The sequence below is a fragment of the Ursus arctos genome, unplaced genomic scaffold (assembly GCF_023065955.2).
Source record: "Ursus arctos isolate Adak ecotype North America unplaced genomic scaffold, UrsArc2.0 scaffold_19, whole genome shotgun sequence".
NCBI lineage: Eukaryota > Metazoa > Chordata > Mammalia > Carnivora > Ursidae > Ursus > Ursus arctos.
The window spans coordinates 24,343,457-24,362,302 of record NW_026622863.1 but is presented as its reverse complement, the minus strand read 5'-3'; the positions used below and the strand labels follow the sequence as shown (position 1 = coordinate 24,362,302).

Here is an 18,846-nt window from a genome sequence, read left to right as displayed (position 1 = left end):
CTTATTTATTTATAGATTTTATTTATTTGACAGAGAGAGAGAGGGAGAACACCTGAGCAGGGGGAGGGGCAGAGGGAGAAGCAGACCCGTCCAATCAGGGAGCCCAACGTGGGGCTGAATCCCAGGACCCTGGGATCATGACCTGAGGTGAAGCAAACACAACCAACTGAGCCACTTAGGCACCCTCTTTAATGAGTTTTAATATGAAAAGTACACTGGTACAAAATTAGATTTGGTTTGCTCTCTCTTAAAAGGACAGTTTTTCTTAGATTTCTAGTCTGCTTTTTATAAGTGATTGTAAAAGTTACCTTACCTTTTAGGTAATTTGCCTGGACAGCAAAGATTTTGGGTCTTACCAAAATAATTTATACTGTCTTTATCAGGTCTTTGATTACTTAAGAAAACCTAGTCTTCTCAGAGCTAAGCTTTTTTCTCCACAATATGTAAACTTCTGTACTTGCCTTTAACATCTATTGTCACTTTGGTTAAGTAGATAATTCCATATTATTTCATTTTATGTATGTATGTATGTATGTATGTATGTACTAGAGAGTAAATGCAATCCAGGGGAGAAGGAGAAAAAGAATCTCAAGCAGGCTCCATGCTCATCACCAAGCCTGACACAGGGCTCGATCCTAGGACCCTGAGATCATGACCTGAACTGAAATCAAGAGTCGAATGCTTAACCAACTGAACCACCCACACGCCCCTGATCTGCATCCTATTTAAGCAAATGTTCAAATCGTTTGACATTTTCTTCAAATCAAATTCTCAATAGTATCTTTTGACCTTAAACTAACCTTGAGGTTTACCAGAGTTTCCCTGGAAAATCTGAAGGACTTATCTCTCACCTAGGAAGATGTTAAAATAATTAGGTTGCTTTGGTATGCTACATTACATGGCAAGCATTATCAAATAAGAAGTGAGGCTAATTCTTCTTAGGTGATATTTGTATGGAGGCCTATTAATACAGGAGTTATAGAAATTGTAGGAAACTCCTAGAAATCTGATATGTCCTAGAACAATGTTATCAGTCATAATTCTAGTTATGATCTTAAAATATTTTGTATCACAGAAATAACCAAATGTCCTTGTCACTTCTATTATAAGGAACTCTCATCAGATGTTTAACCATGCACATTGTGAAGTCTTTTGTCATTTACAGACAGTTCCTGTTTTACTCTGATGCTTTTGCAAAATGAAGATTCACGGAAAGGACCCTACCAAGTACTCTTGACCACGGACCCTGCCGCCTAATTACAGTGTCAAACCTGGGGTACACATCTCACAGCTGAAGAAGGTGTCACCTGATATCTAGCCCTGTGCAAATGCCATAGACCTCAAAAAAAAAAAAAAATCAAATCGAGGAGGAAGAGAAGTAACTGATGTTGCTCTGACATTGTTTCCATTCCTCCTTCCCTCTCTGACCATCCTTTTCCTAATTCTTACACCATGAAGGTCTGGATGAATCTTTTGTTCACCTTTTGCCTTGCTCTGGCCTGGAAACATAATGCCATTGTTCACCTCGCTTAGGCCATTGCAAGGTGTGGCGGGCGGCAGTGGTGGTAATGCAACCTCCAAGTAACTGTTAGATTTGCCGCCATGCTAGTGATCTGGTAGTTCTGCCTGTCCCAAACTTCTCCCTGATTCCCAAAGCCTCCATTTCTATGAAACAAACTCAGCCACTTTCCATCATGGTAGGCTCCCTAACCCCGGGGGTCCCTTTCCCCAACTCTGGCTAACAACCCTAAACCAGGGGAAACTTGTGTTCAAAGAAAGGGATGCAAGGCAAGAGTAACCAGAATAAACTGCCTGTGTAGTCTGCAGACCCTTGCATTTGACTGTCACCTTTCCTGTCCCTAGTCACAGATGCAAATGGGAATTACCAAGAGTTATTCATGATTCAGAATTCGTTTCCTGTAGCAGATCTCTACTGTCCTGGTGAAGGGTAAGTGCCAATGAGGCTATGATCAGGAACTTCTCCTTAACCCCTGAACATATCACAGCATCTGCAGCTAAAGCACTAGTTGCCCAACAAAAATCCCTCATCTCTTTGCCCAATGTTGTTCCTGGTAAGAGGAGAGCCCTTGAGGACCTTTTAAGCTGAGCAAGAGGTTTTTGCTCAGTGGCCAACACCACTTGCTGCACTTGCAGTGATACTTCTGACAAAGTTGAGACTTGGCTGCATAAGATCACTGAATAAGCCAGTTGGCTTTAAAAACTAACTCCTTCCATGGGGTCTTTCTTTGACCTATTTGATTCTGATTGGTTTGTGTCTTGGACACCATGGCTCATAAGTGTACTCCAGACACAGGGCATTATCTTGCTTATAGTAACCACAACCGCCTCAGTGTGCTGAATTCCCTCGAGTTTTAAATGCATATTTTCGCCATCCACCACCGAGCAAATGATCTCCCTAAGATTAAAACATCAGAAAAGAATCCAAGAAAATGACTGATTTAAAGAACGTGAACACAGAGTTAACAAAAACTTCCATAGAATAGCTAGGAGTAGGACTAAAGCCTTGCATTATTTTTTTTTTTTAAGATTTCATTTATTTATTTGACAGAGGCAGCGAGAAAGGGAACACAAGCAGGGGGAGTGGGAGAGGGAGAAGGAGACTTCCCCACTGAGCAGGGAGCCCGATGCAGGACTCTATCCCAGAACGCTGGGATCATGGCCTGAGCTGAAGGCAGACACTTAACCGACTGAGGCACCCCCAAACCTTGCAACTTTTTTTTTTTTTATCACATCTCTTAGGCTGAGAGTCTGATTGAAGAGGCAATTGTTAAAAGCAAGACAACAGACCCCAAATGGAGTCACTTAGGCTTATCCCCATGTCACCGAATAGACTTACAGTTTCCGTTTCAGCTCACCCCGAATTGGAATCTCAAATAAATCAGTCAGGAATAGCCTGATTAGCACTAGTTGGGTAATCTACCCCACCACCCCTAAAGGAAAGTAACCTCAAAAAAACAAAACAAAACAAACAAAAAAAAAAACCCAAAACCAAAAACACAAAACAAACCCAAACCACTTTTCACAGAGTGTAAATTTCTTGTTCCCATTCCTTTCTACCTATAGAAGTCTTTGATTTTGTACAGCTCCTCAGACCCCCATTCTACCTGCTAGACTGGGTGCTGCCTGATTCATGAATCATTGAATAAAGCCAGTAAGATCTTTCAAATGTACTCAGTTGAATTTTATTTTTTAACAAAATAAAGAATGAATCAGTATTAAGTGAATTCTCATTTTTCTCTAGGCTCAACATGGCTTGGCACTGTTACTAATCTTTAACATTTTATATTTTGTCTATCATGACCTTCTTTTCTGCAAATTGATTTTCAAAAGCATTGTGTTAAAGAGTTATTTATCAGGGTGCCTTGGCTGTCCCAGTCAGTGGAGCAACTCTCGGTCTTGGGGTCATGAGTTAGAGCCCCACATTGGGTACACAGATTACTTAAAAAATAAAATTAAAAAAAAAAATAAAAAATAAAATAAAATAAAATTAAAAAATAAAATTAAAAAAAAATTAAAAAAAATTAAAAAAAATTAAAAAAATTACTTAAAAAATTAAAAAAAATAAAATTAAAAATTAGTTATTTATCTTGATTACTGAGTTTTTTTTTTTTCAGCACACCCTTAAATTTTGCAAACCTTACCCAAAGGGTGTACCTCCCATCTCCCTTCCCTCTGAATTTTCTTAGTTTTCATTTCTATTTTTCTGATGGTTACACTTTAAAGTTCTATTTTTTTCCCTTCCCCTTTGATAGCACAGGCGAACCTCAAGAGATATTGCAGGTTTGCTTGCAGACAACCTCAATAAAGCAAGCCACATGAATTACCAAAATGTGACACAGACACAAAATGAGCAAAAGCTGTTGGAAAATGGGTGCCGGGCAGGTTTGTTCAATGCGAGGTTGTCCCAAACTTTCAATTTCTATATTTAAAAAAAAATGCAGTATCTGCAAAGCCGACTAAAACAAGCACAATAAAACCTGTAGGATGAAGACTTTACTATAACTTTCACTTGGTGGAGATTTAGAACTTTTCTCTCTGCTCTGTGCAGTTGCCCCAAGTAGGGCTGTGTGTAAAGCAACTCGACGTTCATTTGTCTTGGTTATTCTTAAATGCTTTCCTGTTACTGCTATCTCCCCCACCAGCACTGGACTAGCTCCTGGGGAACAAAACCAATTAGATTCCCGCTTCGGAGCAGCAGGGGTTTGCACCAAGGGCAGTGCATCCTACGGGACCCCCAAGAGCCGAATCTGAACCTTGCCAAGGAGGAAACGAATTCCTTTTCCCTGAAGTAAGTATCCCTGGCTACCTCAGCCCTCAAAATCGAAGTCCAGAGTCACAGTGACTCAGCGAATCTGAGGCTTAAGGACCACAACCATGTACACTCCTCCGCGCCGGCCCCATTCCGTGCGGAGGCGCTTTCCCAAGGCTGGGAGAGGCACCCGGGGCGGGGCGCGCCGGGGACTCCACCGGAAACTTACCCCCAGTGTCCCCAGGTGGTTTCTGGACAGAGTCCTGAGGGGCATGCCTCCTGCCTGCACCCAGACACTTTAGCTGCGTCCTCCTGCCCGTCACCCCCCCCCCCCCGCGACCTCAGGGCCCCCATCTTCCATGTCCAGGGTTCTTCCTCCAGCCCCCAGACGCCCCTTCCCTCCCAGAACCGCAGCCCCGGCGCGCCCCGCCCTGCGCCCCAGAGGCCGAGGGGCCCGGCTCCGCCCTGGCGGGCACCGCTCCAGGGGGCCGGGCGCAGGGAGCGTATAAAGTGGCTGGCGCTGTGCAGGTGGCACCCCGCAGCCCTAACCTCTGCGGGAGGACCTCGCCCCCCACCCCCGCGAGGACTTCGCCGAGGCCAGGGTCGCCGTGACAACCAGCAGCGCGGCCAATCAACGCCCTGCCGGAGCCCTGCCTGGTGAGTGCCACGCCGTAGTGCCCCCAAAGCAGAGGCGCCCCCGGAGCAGAGGCACCCGTAGCCGCCATGTCTGCGGGAGCTCCGAGGGCCTTAGGTCTCAGTTTCCCTCATGACTCAAAACTGAAAAAGCAAAGGCATTAGGATCCCAGGATGAGCCCTGACCAGGCACTAGGGGAAGGGGGCTCCTGTTTCTACCCCATCACCCCGAACTGGGGTGGGCGTTCGAAAGAGACTTGACCTCGGAAGCAGAAAAAAATCCCTCCAAAACAGGTCGGAAACCGGTGGTCCGAGGCCAGATCTAGCCCACTGCTGCACCTAGTTTGGCCTTATAGAATTTAAAACATTTTGGTGTAAGTTGCTAAAATTACAATAAATATAGGTGATTGCATTTAAAAAGATGAATTCTCTGCTGCTGGAGGAAAATTAAAAGATCCGGTGATGGCTGGAGCTGGGGAAGTTGTTCCCTTTAGTTGGACAGAGACCAGCCTCAGGCTGCCTGACCAGGAGACAGTCTTGATTTTGACCCTTGGATCGGGCAAACCCGATTCCTGTGTCAGGTCCTCTTCGAATGACAGAGCCTCCCCTCTCCACCATCCATCCGCGGGGACCTTATGGGTCACCACAAGTTTACTGGATACATGCATGGCCTTTAAGACACGCCAGCTGCGACGCCTGCAGGCGCAGGGAAATCTTTCCCAGACGGGGCAGTGCTACCGTTTAGAAAGCCATTTCCTCAACTGGGACAGAACTCTATCTTCCGGCAATTTCCTTCCCTCTGAACCTAGTTCTGTTTCCCAAAAACACACACACAGAGAATCTCATCTTGCCAAAAGTTAAGTGAGGGATGAGCTTGCTGTTGTAGTTGACAAACTAGAGTTAGAATCTCTGTGAAAAGGGCTAAGCTGGGGATTGGAAGAGACTGCATTGCAGCTGACAAGGCTTCCTGCACGTACCTTAGGGGCGGGTTCTCTCTACTTCATTCTTAGCTGCCCTGAGGCACAGGCCCTCTCTCCTCTGATAGAGGGTAAGGGCTATTTCCTGATTTCCCAATCTTACGGAAGATTCTCTGCAACCAGAGCATTTGTTTGCAACCACGAGGTGCCTCTGACTGGCATGCCCATGTTCCTTGAGGAACCCAGAGAGCCCAGAAGCCAGAAACAGAATGCACAAAACTGATAGAAAGGCCTGCCCTTCTTCTATTTGTGATAGGTTTCCCTTGATTGCTTATTCTTCCTGCCAGAATGATGGTGTGGGTAACGCATTTTTTACTGGTAAAGATATTTAAATGTGCTTTACATTAAAACAAGGTGCCACGACCCCTTTCTTTGTCTGCCAGCTTTATCTTTTTCTGTCATTAAGTTCTATAATGCTTTTGAATGAAGCTGCAGGTGGACAAGAGTACCGTGCAGTCTGGAACATTTGTGAAGACTTGGTTTCAGATTGGCCTGATTTTGAAGGCAGAGAATTGTAGGAACGTGGGAGCCTTAGATGAGGACAGAGGTCGGGTCCCCCGAAACAGTCGGGATGCTTTGGCCACCAGAATGTACACTCTGTGGGGCGGGGGGTGGGGGTGGGATTTGTGTTTTTGCACACTGACGTAATCCCAAATGCCTAGAGCAGTGCCTGGTGGAGAGGCTGAGAGGAGGGGTTAGTGAGAACATGAGCACTGCACAGGGAGAGAAGAAGTCAGCTGGGGTGGATAGGAACACGAAATCCGGTGGGGAAGGAACGCGGGACTTCAGGACACAGAAAAAAAGGGGATGAACAGGGAGCATATTTCAAGTAGGGACTGAAATTAGCAAGGACAGCCTCAGCCTTGGGACGTACAAGGGCATATGTTAGGTCGGGGATGTGCCTGGCAAGCAGAAATGAATGTTAAATTACAGTGACTGATGATAACCCCATTTGTCTTTCAAACCTCTCCTTCAGTGGCAGCTCCTTCTGAAGCCCTTCCTCATCAGCCAGCCCTGAAGTGAACAGTTTTCCTTGGAAATTTTGTCCCTTGTCTCCCGTCAGGCTAACGCCACTAGTTTTTTGTGTGCCCGTCTTACTGCCTTTCTCAAGGTAAATCCTGAGAAAAATCAAACTTGTCATGTAGCTAGTTAAGTGGCAGGAAGGGCCACTGAACCCTTCAAGTCCAAAGACTGCAAGTTTGTCCATGAAAAAGGACCTGGCAACGAGTGACTTAATATTATTATGTTGGGTAGTGAATCTCCCATTTACCTTTTCCCTCTGGCAAAGCAGCACGCCCGCTCTGTTGACTGCAAATGAACGTTCTGCTCTGTGCGCAGAACCTTTGACCATTTTCCTCCTGCATTGCTTTCAGGAATCAATATTTTCTAGATACTCAACTTTGTTAGTTATATTTCTTGCAAATATGTCCTTCCTGTTTGTGTCTTGTCTCACATGGCTTATGTTTGAAGGTATCAGGCATCCAATAACAAGTAGCTGATGAGCTCCTTGAAAGCAAGGGGTAGATACCCTGATTTTCTCATTTTAGGTGAAGTGTCTTTATATTTTACTACTTAGGAAATGTTTTTTTTTTTCTTAAAGATTTGATTTATTTATTTGAGAGAGAGAGAGAACGAGCAGGGGGAAGGACAGAGGGAGAAGCAGACTCCCCAGCTGAGCAGGGACGCCCCGACGTGGGGCTCAATCTCAGGACTCTGAGATCACGACCCGAGCCAAAGGCAGCCGCTTAACCGACTGAGCCAACCAGGCGCCCCAGAAAATGCTTGTTAATACTGATAAGAAGTAAAAAAACCCCAAACCACTTTGTATCTATATATAGCTAGGAAGCCAAGAGACTAAAACCCGACAAAGCAGTATTCAGTAAACATTGATATAACTAATGCAAAGGTAAGTCAGAGAAAGTGCTCGTCCGAACTTAATACTCACATTTCTCCTCAGAGTGGGAAATCCTGGAGTTGATTAAAAAAAAAAAAAGAAAAAAAGTAGGCAGTAGGAATTTGTTGAGGCAGCCACAGGAGCTCCTTTCCCTTTTCCCCGGCTGTCCAAAGCTGATAAATCACTTTCATAGCATTTAAATGCCTTATCAAACTTATATTCCACTGCATCTGAGTTTACAGAGCCTGAAACGCCACGAGCCAGCTTGGCGACGCTCCTCTGCGGCGGGCTGGGGCGAGAAGCGGGCACCTGGCTGATTTTAACCCGAAGCAGCTGCTCTCATTGGAGCTTCCCCCCTCCCCCACCGTGCGCACAGCTGTTAGGAGTAGTAAGGAACGAGGTAGTGATACCAGTTACTCGGAGCGGTGGTGGTGGTATACTCCATTCTCTGGTCCCTCCCCCTGCTGCCTGCACATTTTTGTGTGGATTTATGTATGTCTCTAGATATAGATATAGATATAGGTATATATCTCTATAAACATATATATGTTTATTTTTTTTTAGTAATCTCTACACCCAGCGTGGGGCTTGAACTCTCAACTATGAGATCAAGAGCCCCACGCTCCTCCAACTGAGCCAGACACGAGCCCCTATGTCTATATGTTTTAAAATTATTCCAGTTTCACCACTTACTAGGTAAAGTTGGGTAACTTGCTAAACTTCTCTGTGCCTTAATGTTCTCCATAACATGGGGATACTCATTGTAGCCGCCTCAGCATTGCCATGACAACTGCAAAAGAATGCAAAGCACTCCAAGCGGAGCTGTGCCTAGCCCATAGTAAGCGCCCATTAATGCTGTTCTTGCAGAGAAAGGCAAATGGTATTTCACTTGTATGTGGAATCTAAAAACCCAAATAACAAACAAACAAAAAGACATAGACCCATAAATACAAAACAGCCCCAAAACAAAACAAAACCAAAAAAACCCAAAGCAACTTTGCCAGAGGGGAGTGGAATGGGCAGAAGGGCAAACTGGGTGAAGGGGAGTGGAGATAGGGGCTTCCAGTTACGGAAGGAATAAGTCACAGGGGTAAAAGGTAGAGCACAGGGAATATAATCAATAGCGCTGTAATAGTGTTCTGTGGTACAGCAGGTGGTTGCTACACGTGGAGTGAGTGCGGCCTAACGTACAGTCATGTGGCATCACTTGTTGTTCACCTGAAACTAAAGTAACATTGTGTGTCAAATAAACTTCAGTTAAAATAAAGAAGGAAAAGGGGCACCTGACTGGCTCAGTCGGAGGAGCACGGGATTCTGGGTTTCAGGGTCGTGAGTTCGAGCCCTACGTTGGGTATAGAGATTACTTTAAAATAAATAGAACTTTGGGTGCCTGGGTGGCTCATTCGGTTGGGCGTCTGCCTTTGGCTCAGGTCATGGGATCCAGCTCCACATCAGGCTCTCCGCTCAGCAGGGAGCATACTTCTTCCTCTCCTGCTGCCCCTCTCCCCCTTCATGCGCGCACGCTCTCTCTCTCTCAAATAAAATCTTAAAAAAAATAGAACTTAAAAAAAATAAATGCTGTTCTTGTACGAGTATAGCATGCTTGTTCTAACAACTTTATTAAAACAGGTCCAAGAAAAAAAGGTCTAAGAAAAAAAGTAGATCTTTCCCCTCTGTCTCTACCTCTTTGCCATCTCTTACTTAGCTAAGAAAACTGTTTTTCCCTCATTCCTATGTACTGCAAATCTACGTACACATATATGTAGTTTGTCTTTTTTTAAAAGTAATGTCTATACCCAACCTGGGGCTCAAACTCACGACTCCAAGATGTAGCTCTGCACTCTCCAACTGAGCCAGCCAGATGCTCTTTCTTTGTCTTTTATAAACATGGGTTCACATTTACTTCATTTTATCAGCTAACGATACATCATGGATATCTTTTTTTCTGGGTGACTATATATAGTTAACTCTTTCTTGTTAACAACATACTAGTCTGTGCTCTGTATGTACCGTAATTTATTCAAATACTCCGCATAGTCAGGTTGTATCCAGTGTTTGCCAATGAGAAGAATGACACAGTACACATCCTTGTTCGTGTATCCTTATGTCCTGATGCTTTTAGTCTGTAGAAGAGATTCCCCAAAGTTGGAGAGCTAGATCAAAGATTTATGTTTTTGGTTTTTTTTGAGAGAGGCAGGGTGCAGAGGGAGAGAGGAGAGAGAATCCTAAGCAGGCTCCATGCTGACGCATGGCTCGATCTCACAACCCTGAGATCATGACGTGAGCTGAGATCAAGAGTCAGGCACTTAGGGGCGCCTGGGTGGCACAGCGGTTAAGCGTCTGCCTTAGGCTCAGGGCATGATCCCAGCGTTATGGGATTGAGCCCCACGTCAGGCTCCTCTGCTATGAGCCTGCTTCTTCTCTCCCACTCCCCCTGCTTGTGTTCCCTCTCTCACTGGCTGTCTCTATCTCTGTCTAATAAATAAATAAAAAATCTTAAAAAAAAAAAACCATACCAAGTACACTGAAAACATTAAAAAAAAAAAAAAAAAAGAGTCAGGCACTTAACCAGCTGAGCCACCCAGGCTCTCCAGAAGATTTATGTGTCTCTAAAACTTTAAGAGATGCAGCCTGATTACTTTCCCCAAAGGTGGAGGCAGTTCATATTTCCAGCCAGTCTTCCTGCAATCTTAATAGCCCTCAGTGTTGCGTGTTGCTTGTCTTAAATTGTTTTGCCAGTCTTTTTTTTTTTTTTTTTTTTAAGATTCTATTTATAAGTAATCTCTACACCCAACGTGGGGCTGGAACTCAGAACCCCGAGATCAAGAGTCACAGGCTTCACCAACTGAGCCAGCCAGACGCTCCTGTGTTGCCAATCTGATGGGTAAATAATATTAATCTCATTTTAATGTGCTTTTCCTGGCAGGCCGGGCAGGGCACTTACTCTTTTGTTTTTTGTCATCAGCATTTCTTCTTCTGTGAATAGTGTGCTGAAGACCTTGAGTTGTTTTTCTTATTGCATTATCTTTTTCTGTTGGTAGGCATTCTTTGGGATTTTAACCTTTTGTGATAAGGGCTGCAGATACCTTCTCCTAGCTGATTGTCTTTTGACTTTGTTTATGGTGCCTTCCGGTACACGCAAATTTTTAATTTTTATGTGGCTTTATCTGGCAAGCTTTTCTTCATGGTTTCTGAATCTCTAGTCTTTCTTAAAAAGTGTTCTCTGCCTTGAGGTTATACAAATTCTCCCTTTGGATCTTTGCCAGGAATTTATTGCTCTGTCTGCAGTGTTTGTGGGATAGCGAAAAAAAAAAAAAAACCACAAACCACTCAAAATACATATTGAATACAACAGACACACTGGAAAGTGCACAAATTTGAAGGGACTTGTCACAGACTTGTCTGATCAGCATGCAGATCAAGAAAGAGAACATTACCAGCACCCCAAAGCCCCTTCTCTGTTCTTCCAGTTATTACTCCTTGACAAGGCGAACCACTATCCTGACTCCTAACACCTTATATTAGTTTTCTAAGGGGATAATTCCATTTTCATGCAGATGGCCAATTAAGTATGCCAACAAAATTAGCTACTGAGTTAAGATGCCTCCTTTTATCGTTGGTACTTTTAAGGAGAAAATATGTTTCTGGCTGCAGTGAGGGTGGGGGGCTGCATGACCCAATGCCTAACAAAGTCGACTTTCCCTTTTTTAAAAAAGTTTATTTATTTAGTAATCTCTCTGCCCAACGTGGGGCTTGAGCTCACAACCCCAAGATCAAGAGTCACATGCTTTTCCAACTGAGCCAGCCAGGCGCTCCTCAAGTCAACTCTTGCATTATGGATCCTGGCTTGGCCGTCCTGTAGCTAAAGCTTTGCTGCTTGGTAGCTGATTTTTTCCCTGTGCCTTGTGTGTGCCTGAGTAGCCGGAAGAGCACTGATCGTACTGGCCCACGCAGAGAAGACATCCTTCAACCATGCCATGAAGGAGGCTGCAGTAGAGGCCTTGAAGAGGAAGGGATGGGAGGTCACTGTGTCGGACCTGTACGCCATGCACTTCAATCCCGTCATCTCCAGAAAGGACATCACAGGTAGGAGCAGCTCCCCCCTTTAATGAGGTCTCTGTGGCACGTATCACCTGTGGGTTCTCTGGCCCAGCCTTGGCCCCTCTGGCTTCAACCTGTCTTTTGCCTCTTGGCAGGCACACTGAAGGACCCTGGGAACTTTCAGTATCCTGTCGAGTCTGTTCTAGCTTATAAAGAAGGCCGTCTAAGCCCGGATATTGTGGCCGAACAAAAGAAGCTGGAAGCTGCAGACCTTGTGATTTTTCAGGTGTGGTTGGACATCAGAAGGGGTGTCAGGACACTTGAGTTCTCACTGCTCAAGACCGGTCACCTAATTAGCTGTGTGATCTTAGAAAAGTCAGTTACCCACTTGAGCGTGTTCTCTGTACAAGAAGGGTGATGACTTCAAAGGTGCGCTCTTACACAGATTTATAGACCGGGTGAACCTGGCCGTACCGCTCTTTGAAAGTATGTGACTACAGGGATGACACATGAGCCTTGCGCTTTTCTTCAATTAGTGATTCCTTGTGAGATCTCTCGCAGTTTGCAGCCCCCCCCCTCTCTGCATCAGCACCCCGCATGGTCTGTGGAGTGAAGCGTGGGAGACTGACCTCTGCGGTCGGAGCCTCCCAGCTGAAGGACGCGCTGCCCAGCTTAATGTGTTCCAGCTGCAGAGCAGGGCCTTTCTTCTCCTGGAAGCTGTCTCCCCGCTAAGGAGTCAGTCCTGGATGTGTATATGCTTCTTGTCGGGCCTCTCTCCTGAAAATGCCGGACGGGACTCAGTGGCTTTGCTTCTCCTGGTTCTCACCAGCTTTTTGATATTGAACGTGGGATGTATATGACACTGGAAACTGTACAAGAAGGGCTACGCCAGCTGTGGTTTTTGCAATTATTCAATCAGCTGCAAAGAACCCAAACTTGTAGGTCTTTTATTCGACCCTTAGGCCTGCTGTTATAGATCAAAGCCACGTGCCATTAGCCGGTGCCCCATAGGACGCCTTCTTGGTGCTCGTTTTCTGCTGCATCTTATCCTGGTGCAGCCAAGGCGGCAGCTGGAGCAGCTTTCAAGTCTGCATCTCATATTTCAGAATCGGAACAGACCTTGGTGGTCTTTTCACTTAGCTTTTATCCGATGCCTAAGTTTACTTTATTATCAGTACAGCTGTGCAGGCTGTGCACTATAAAATAGAACATATCGAAGGGCAATGTATACACTGCAGATCTGTAGACTTATTATAACATCTTACCAACGGATGACAGGAAAAGTCTTACTCTGGAAGAATCAGTGTACTATGTATGATAGTCTTTCACCACGGAAAAAGTGTCCTGAGGAGAGGAGCACTTTAATTCGTACCGAGGTGCCATGTCGGCTAGCCCCCTGCTCACTTCCCTTCTCCAAGAACAACCAGAGGAAGAATAAACTCTCAATACCCCGCAAGCCAAGCAATTCTAGTTTCAGCTCTGACTGTAGGACATTCGCAGGGACCAGCTGCGGGTCTGGCCCCTCACAGTTGCAGTCATAAATATAAGAAGCTTCTAGAGATGACTCAAGCCCCTCTTTCCACAGCTGAGGGACAGGAGACTTAGGGAAAGTAAGGAGCTTATGTGGCAGAGGTCTTGCATCACGTCGGTGGCAGAAACAGGGTGAGAACACAATCTCGTGTTCTTTCTGTTCTAAAACCCTATCCCCTCTGCCCCTCTCCTGTAGGTCAATAACCATTCAAATATCGGAGAAAGATATCAAGTCCTCCAAATTCCTTCTCTGTCCTAATTTTTCTCACGTGGGCATGTTCCACTTGTCGTTCTTTAAATCCTAAGTCAGGGAGAAGAAGAATACTGCTATAGTCCTTGTTCTGCCTTTATCAGGCAAGAGACCCCACAGGACTTTCTCCTGGGAATTCCCTGATAAACCTAAGATACTGACCAAGGACAATAATTTTCTTTCATGTGCTAACTCCTCCAGAAGAAGTGACAAGGGCCCCTTCTGTGACGTCACAGGCAGCCCTTAAGCACCTGAGCCGCTTTCTGGGCTGGCAGTGTTCCTGAGCTGACCTCTTTGTCCTCTGTCCCACAGTTCCCACTGCAGTGGTTTGGAGTCCCTGCCATCCTGAAAGGCTGGTTCGAGCGAGTGCTCATAGGGGAGTTTGCTTACACGTATGCTGCCATGTATGACAAGGGACCTTTCCGGGTAGGTGGATGGTTCTGCTTTCTCCATCAGCTAGATTCTGGGTAGATTCCGTTCTAAGGCAGAGTATCGAACACAATTAGATATTAAGGTCAGGCTCTTCGGAGAGATGGACCGTAAAGTTTTTGTAGATATTTAGACATGACTTTAGGACTTGCTTTAAAATACCCCAGGAACCTAAGGGGCAAGGGTATGAGCTAAAGCTAATACTGAGAGTCGAAGGTGGGCGGTGGAAGTGTCATTATACTATCTTCTCTATGTATGACATTTTCCATAATAAAAATAAAAAAAGAAAGTATATCTTAGTTTTTTAGAGACCCAACTACTACACAAGAAACATTTTGAGGCCTCCTGGATTACATGCTTGGATAGGTGTGTAGCACCGTGGGGAGACCTGTAGAAACAACAGAATTCCCCTTAGGTGCCAGCAGTCCCCGCTGGTTTTGTAGTCCCCTGACTTGCCACCAGTAGAATGGGAGTGCTGGGCTTGCCCTGGGTGTGACTTCTGGAATCCCACTGAGTAGCTCAGAGGAACCAATGCCTGAAGTAACAGGACTCGAAGGTGGGTGTGGGTGGACTTGTGTGTTCTTTTCCCTGGGGCTGTTTCATTAACTTCCTGTCACCATGGAGATGAAGAGGGTAACATCGACTTGCCTTTTACAGAATAAGAAGACCGTGCTTTCCATCACCACTGGGGGCAGCGGCTCCATGTACTCTCTGCAGGGTATCCACGGAGACATGAATATCATTCTCTGGCCAATTCAGGTTACTTGTTTTCAATGAACCTTCAGGGGGATTAATTAATCGAGCTTCCTGTGGGGTCCAGATCCCCAAGATCGCAGCTGAAAAGAGACCTGAGGTGTGAGGATGAAAGCAACGTAGTAATTCAGAACTCCAGGGAGCTCCCTTTTAGGCCTTGCTTGTCTTCCCAGGCCAAACGTCCAATGTTTGCACACATCCAAACATTGCTGCCTCCTAACCAACCCCTAGATTTGTATAGCCATGTGCCCAGTTCTCTCCAGATGACTGACGTCCCTCTCCAAGCTTCCTGGCCTTCTCCAAGTTGCTGTTACGGCCTCACAAACTATTAGAAAACTGTAAGAAATGATTTAGTTCAGCTAACAAGAGTGAAGTCTGAGGTAGGCTTTTTGGGGGTTGGCCACTGGACTGTCAAGATAATCTCTTCTAAGGAAGAGGGATGGAGAAAAGAGCAAATGAGGTGGCCACTGGTAATAGCGGGCCATTAATATGGGAGAATAAATGATAAGAATCGTTTATTGAGACTCCTCTGGTTATACGGAGAGGCAGAGAAAGGCACATCCACATCCTTGGCAAGAGTCAGCTGCCAAGAAGCTGAAACTCCCTTATGTAATAGAGCTTCCGGCATTTTTGGCAGAGGATCCCAGGCTGGCAGGGTTTCAAGGTTTTAGTCATTTAAAAAAGAGCTCAGCTGAATAGGCTAAAATAGGTAACAGCTAGGAATAGAGAGCAGGTGAGAGAAAATAGCTACGAACTGATTCTCCAGGGGGGCCTCAGGCCCCCATATCGGAGTGTCTCATTGGAAAACCTAGATTACCTTTTGTTGTTCGCACATGGTACAAGCTGTGTAGGGTTTGTTCTTTGACTCTTCTCTGTGCTTTTGTGTATCCCCAGAGTGGCATTCTGCATTTCTGTGGCTTCCAAGTCTTGGAACCTCAACTGACATATAGCATTGGGCACACTCCTACAGATGCCCGAATTCAGATCCTGGAAGGATGGAAGAAACGCCTGGAGAATATTTGGGATGAGACTCCACTGTATTTTGCTCCAAGTAGCCTCTTTGACTTAAACTTCCAAGCAGGATTCTTAATGAAAAAGGAAGTGCAGGATGAGCAGAAAAACAAGAAATTTGGCCTTTCTGTGGGCCATCATTTGGGCAAGTCCATCCCAACTGACAACCAGATCAAAGCCAGAAAATGAGACTCACAAGACTTGATTTCCTTCTAAAATGTAGCCAAATCAAGCTTTCTTTTTCAGACTTCCTTGACTTGCTTTAGTCTTTAAGATTTGTATTTTTTTAAGATGTGTGTTTTTCTTTTTCCACAAGGAATGAATACGAGACAGAATAGACTATATTCATATATTTTTGGATAGTTTTATCAAATGTAACTGATTCTTAGATTGCTATCATGGCAAAATCTGATTAGGCTCAAGAGGCCACTTAGGATATAAAGCAGGGAAAGAAGTAGAAAGATGCCAGACAATAATCTTTAAGGTCCTCTACACAATTTAATTCCTCTTATTAGGGATAAATTTTTAGGGCTAAATCTGGCAAGACAGCATCCAACTCTTCAGCGATATATTTTCCTTTTAATTACCTCTCTGTGGCTTATGGCAGAAGGGAATTGCTCAGAGAAAGAAATGACTGCATCTGTCTGACCCGAGGGACTTGTTTAGTAGTTACTAATCTGTGCTTGTTTATATTGGTTTTAATTACTGCACAGTGACTAATATGCCTAATGTGTTACTCTTGCTTCAACTTTTGTTGTTTGTATATAGTACCTACCGATACCTTCAAGTGAAAAGATAATAAAAGTCTCTTCTTTATCTCCATCTTCTAATTTCATGTCTGCAGAAATAAGCCACCACATCTGTACACTACATCTGCTGCAACGAATGAATTCAAGAAATAGCTACTCCTAATACTTAACAACAGCCTTCTACAAATAGTATTTTATTTCTGAGCCACATAACACCCTGGAAGTTTTTCTTCTCTATCATTGCTATTCCTTTTGGATGACTTTCCTTTTGGATGCGTTTTGGTCCCACAATTTTGGGGATGAAATTGTAATCCTAGAATTTCATTAACTCTGAACAATTTTGACATAATATTCCAACATCCAATTTCAATTATTGAAGTGTATGTAGCTCAACGTGGGCCTAATTCAAGTAGAATATGATGAAAGGCCGCCCTCTTGTGGTGTATTGAAAGGAAACAGGCGAGATTAGGCAAAGCAAGGTTGCCTGATACTGGTAACAGGTCCAGGACCTACCAAGACAATGAGGGCGGCAGGCCAGAGCCTCATGTGCCTGCCAGGCGCCGACAGGCACTTGGGTATTTCTCTCCCTACAATATACACAATGGCAGATGGCTAGGTGCTTCATTGTGAAAAATATTTTCTTGTCGCTTTTATCCTCACTGCAATTTTGTGTAAATTTCTAAAAGTTCCCAATGAGATAAATAAAACCCATTTCTACAAAACAGACACACACTCACTGGTTTCAGTGAAGCTGCTGATGGCATACAGGCAAAAGTGGAATCTGCTAGGGAAGACGGGATCAGAGCATGCAATAATAAATTATGGCCCCGGGGGGCCTGGCTGGCTCAGTCGGTGGGCCATGCAACTCTTGATCTCAGAACTGTGAGTTCCAGCCCCATGTTGGGTGGAGAGCATTCCTAAAAATAAAATCTTAAAAACAAATGGCCAGAAGCCTATATAAGACTTGAGAGCTCTCCCAACAGGGCTGCTTCATACTGAATGGTAAAGGAACCACCTATTAAGATCCTCGCAGGGAATCTACAGACATTTCAAGAAATCCAGATAAGAATGTTACAGAAATCAAGAAAAACCTAGAATTCAGTAAACAAATGCCTAGGGGCAGCAGTATTTATTGTGATTTGCCTGATTTATTCTGATTTATCCAATCAATGGGCTAGGTACTCGTGTGGGCACTGGGAGCACAGCAATAAACAAAACCAAGTACCTCATGCTAGGAAGAAAAGAGCAGGGTAACAGAGAGACCTGATATGAGTAGTTTTGCTTTATACAGGGTGATCAAGAAAGACCTGCCTGATAAGGCTACGTTTCAGCAAAGACCTGATAAAGTGAGGGAGTGAGATGTAGATGTGTGAAGGAAGGCAGTAGTGATGGCAGAGTGCAAATATCTGACGCAGGAACATGCACAGGAGAGAGAGGAAGAGAGGGCTAGGTCCGACACATAGCTGGTATCAGATCACACAGAGCCTTACAAACGCTGGTAACATTATAAAGATAGGAAGTGGCTGGAGAGTTTTGGGCAGAGGTATTACTCACGCTTAATTCTGGCTGGTAGGTGAGTAATCAAGTATAAGACAATGATGGAAGCATGGCTTGTGCTTGTGGGATGGTGCGACAATCTAGTTAATAAATGCTTTGAGCAACAGAGGTGTCAAGAAGTGCATGTATTTATAAGGTTGAATATATTTCAAAGGTCGGCATAACAGTATTTGGTAAAGGACTGGATCTAGGTCAAATAAACTCAAAGGTATTTTGGCTTAAGCAACTGGAAAAATGGAGACTCCATTTGCTAGGATGATCAAGAATCTGGAAAGAGTATTGGGAGCAGAAGTTGGGGTCAGGAAGGCTGAAATCAAAATTTGACTTCAGACATCGTATGTTTGAGATGGAGGTCTATTAAGGGTAACAGGAACCTGGAGTTAGGGGAGAAGTTATGACTGGAGGCATACATATGGAAATCTTCAACATAGAGACAATTGAATAATGCAATGTCACTGATGAGATTACCTAGGAAATAAACTACAATAGAGAAGACATCTGATGTTTGACCTCTAGGGCTCTCTGGTGTTAGGAGGTCAAGAAGATGAGAACGAAAGTGGCCAGCAGAGCAGGAGAGCCAAGTGTGGGGTCCTGAAAGCTGAGAGAAGAGAGTCTTCCAAAGAGGGAGTGATCGAGTGGGTCAAATACTACTCCTACTCATAAGCCAAGTAGGATAGGTATGAGAATTGACCTTTGCATATAGCCATGTGGAGGCCCCTGGTAATTTCGACAAGAGATATTTCAGGAGAGTG

General features: G+C 44.6%; 1 protein-coding gene across 2 annotated transcripts; it reads left to right on the top strand.

Moving 5' to 3' along the window:
• The first annotated feature begins 4,133 nt into the window (after nt 1–4,133).
• On the top strand, nt 4,134–16,609 carry NQO1 (NAD(P)H quinone dehydrogenase 1). 2 transcript variants are annotated; one of them, XM_048223762.2, is made up of 8 exons: nt 4,134–4,309; nt 4,799–4,927; nt 10,539–10,658; nt 11,696–11,860; nt 11,971–12,101; nt 13,908–14,021; nt 14,682–14,783; nt 15,672–16,609. In XM_048223762.2, exons 3-8 carry the CDS (start codon nt 10,655–10,657, stop codon nt 15,975–15,977), a joined length of 822 nt encoding a protein of 273 aa, XP_048079719.1. In that variant the 5' UTR covers nt 4,134–4,309; nt 4,799–4,927; nt 10,539–10,654; the 3' UTR covers nt 15,978–16,609. The 2 variants fall into 2 exon arrangements, with proteins under 2 accessions (XP_048079719.1, XP_026350913.1); XM_026495128.4 differs by lacking the exon at nt 4,134–4,309 and adding an exon at nt 6,857–6,991.
• Nucleotides 16,610–18,846: the final 2,237 nt, after the last annotated feature.

Coding starts and splice junctions, on each gene's coding strand:
- NQO1 (XM_048223762.2), top strand. Junction 11,861..11,970: donor CTCCAGAAAGGACATCACAG/GTAGGAGCAGCT, acceptor GCCTCTTGGCAG/GCACACTGAAGGACCCTGGG. Junction 14,784..15,671: donor TCATTCTCTGGCCAATTCAG/GTTACTTGTTTT, acceptor GTGTATCCCCAG/AGTGGCATTCTGCATTTCTG.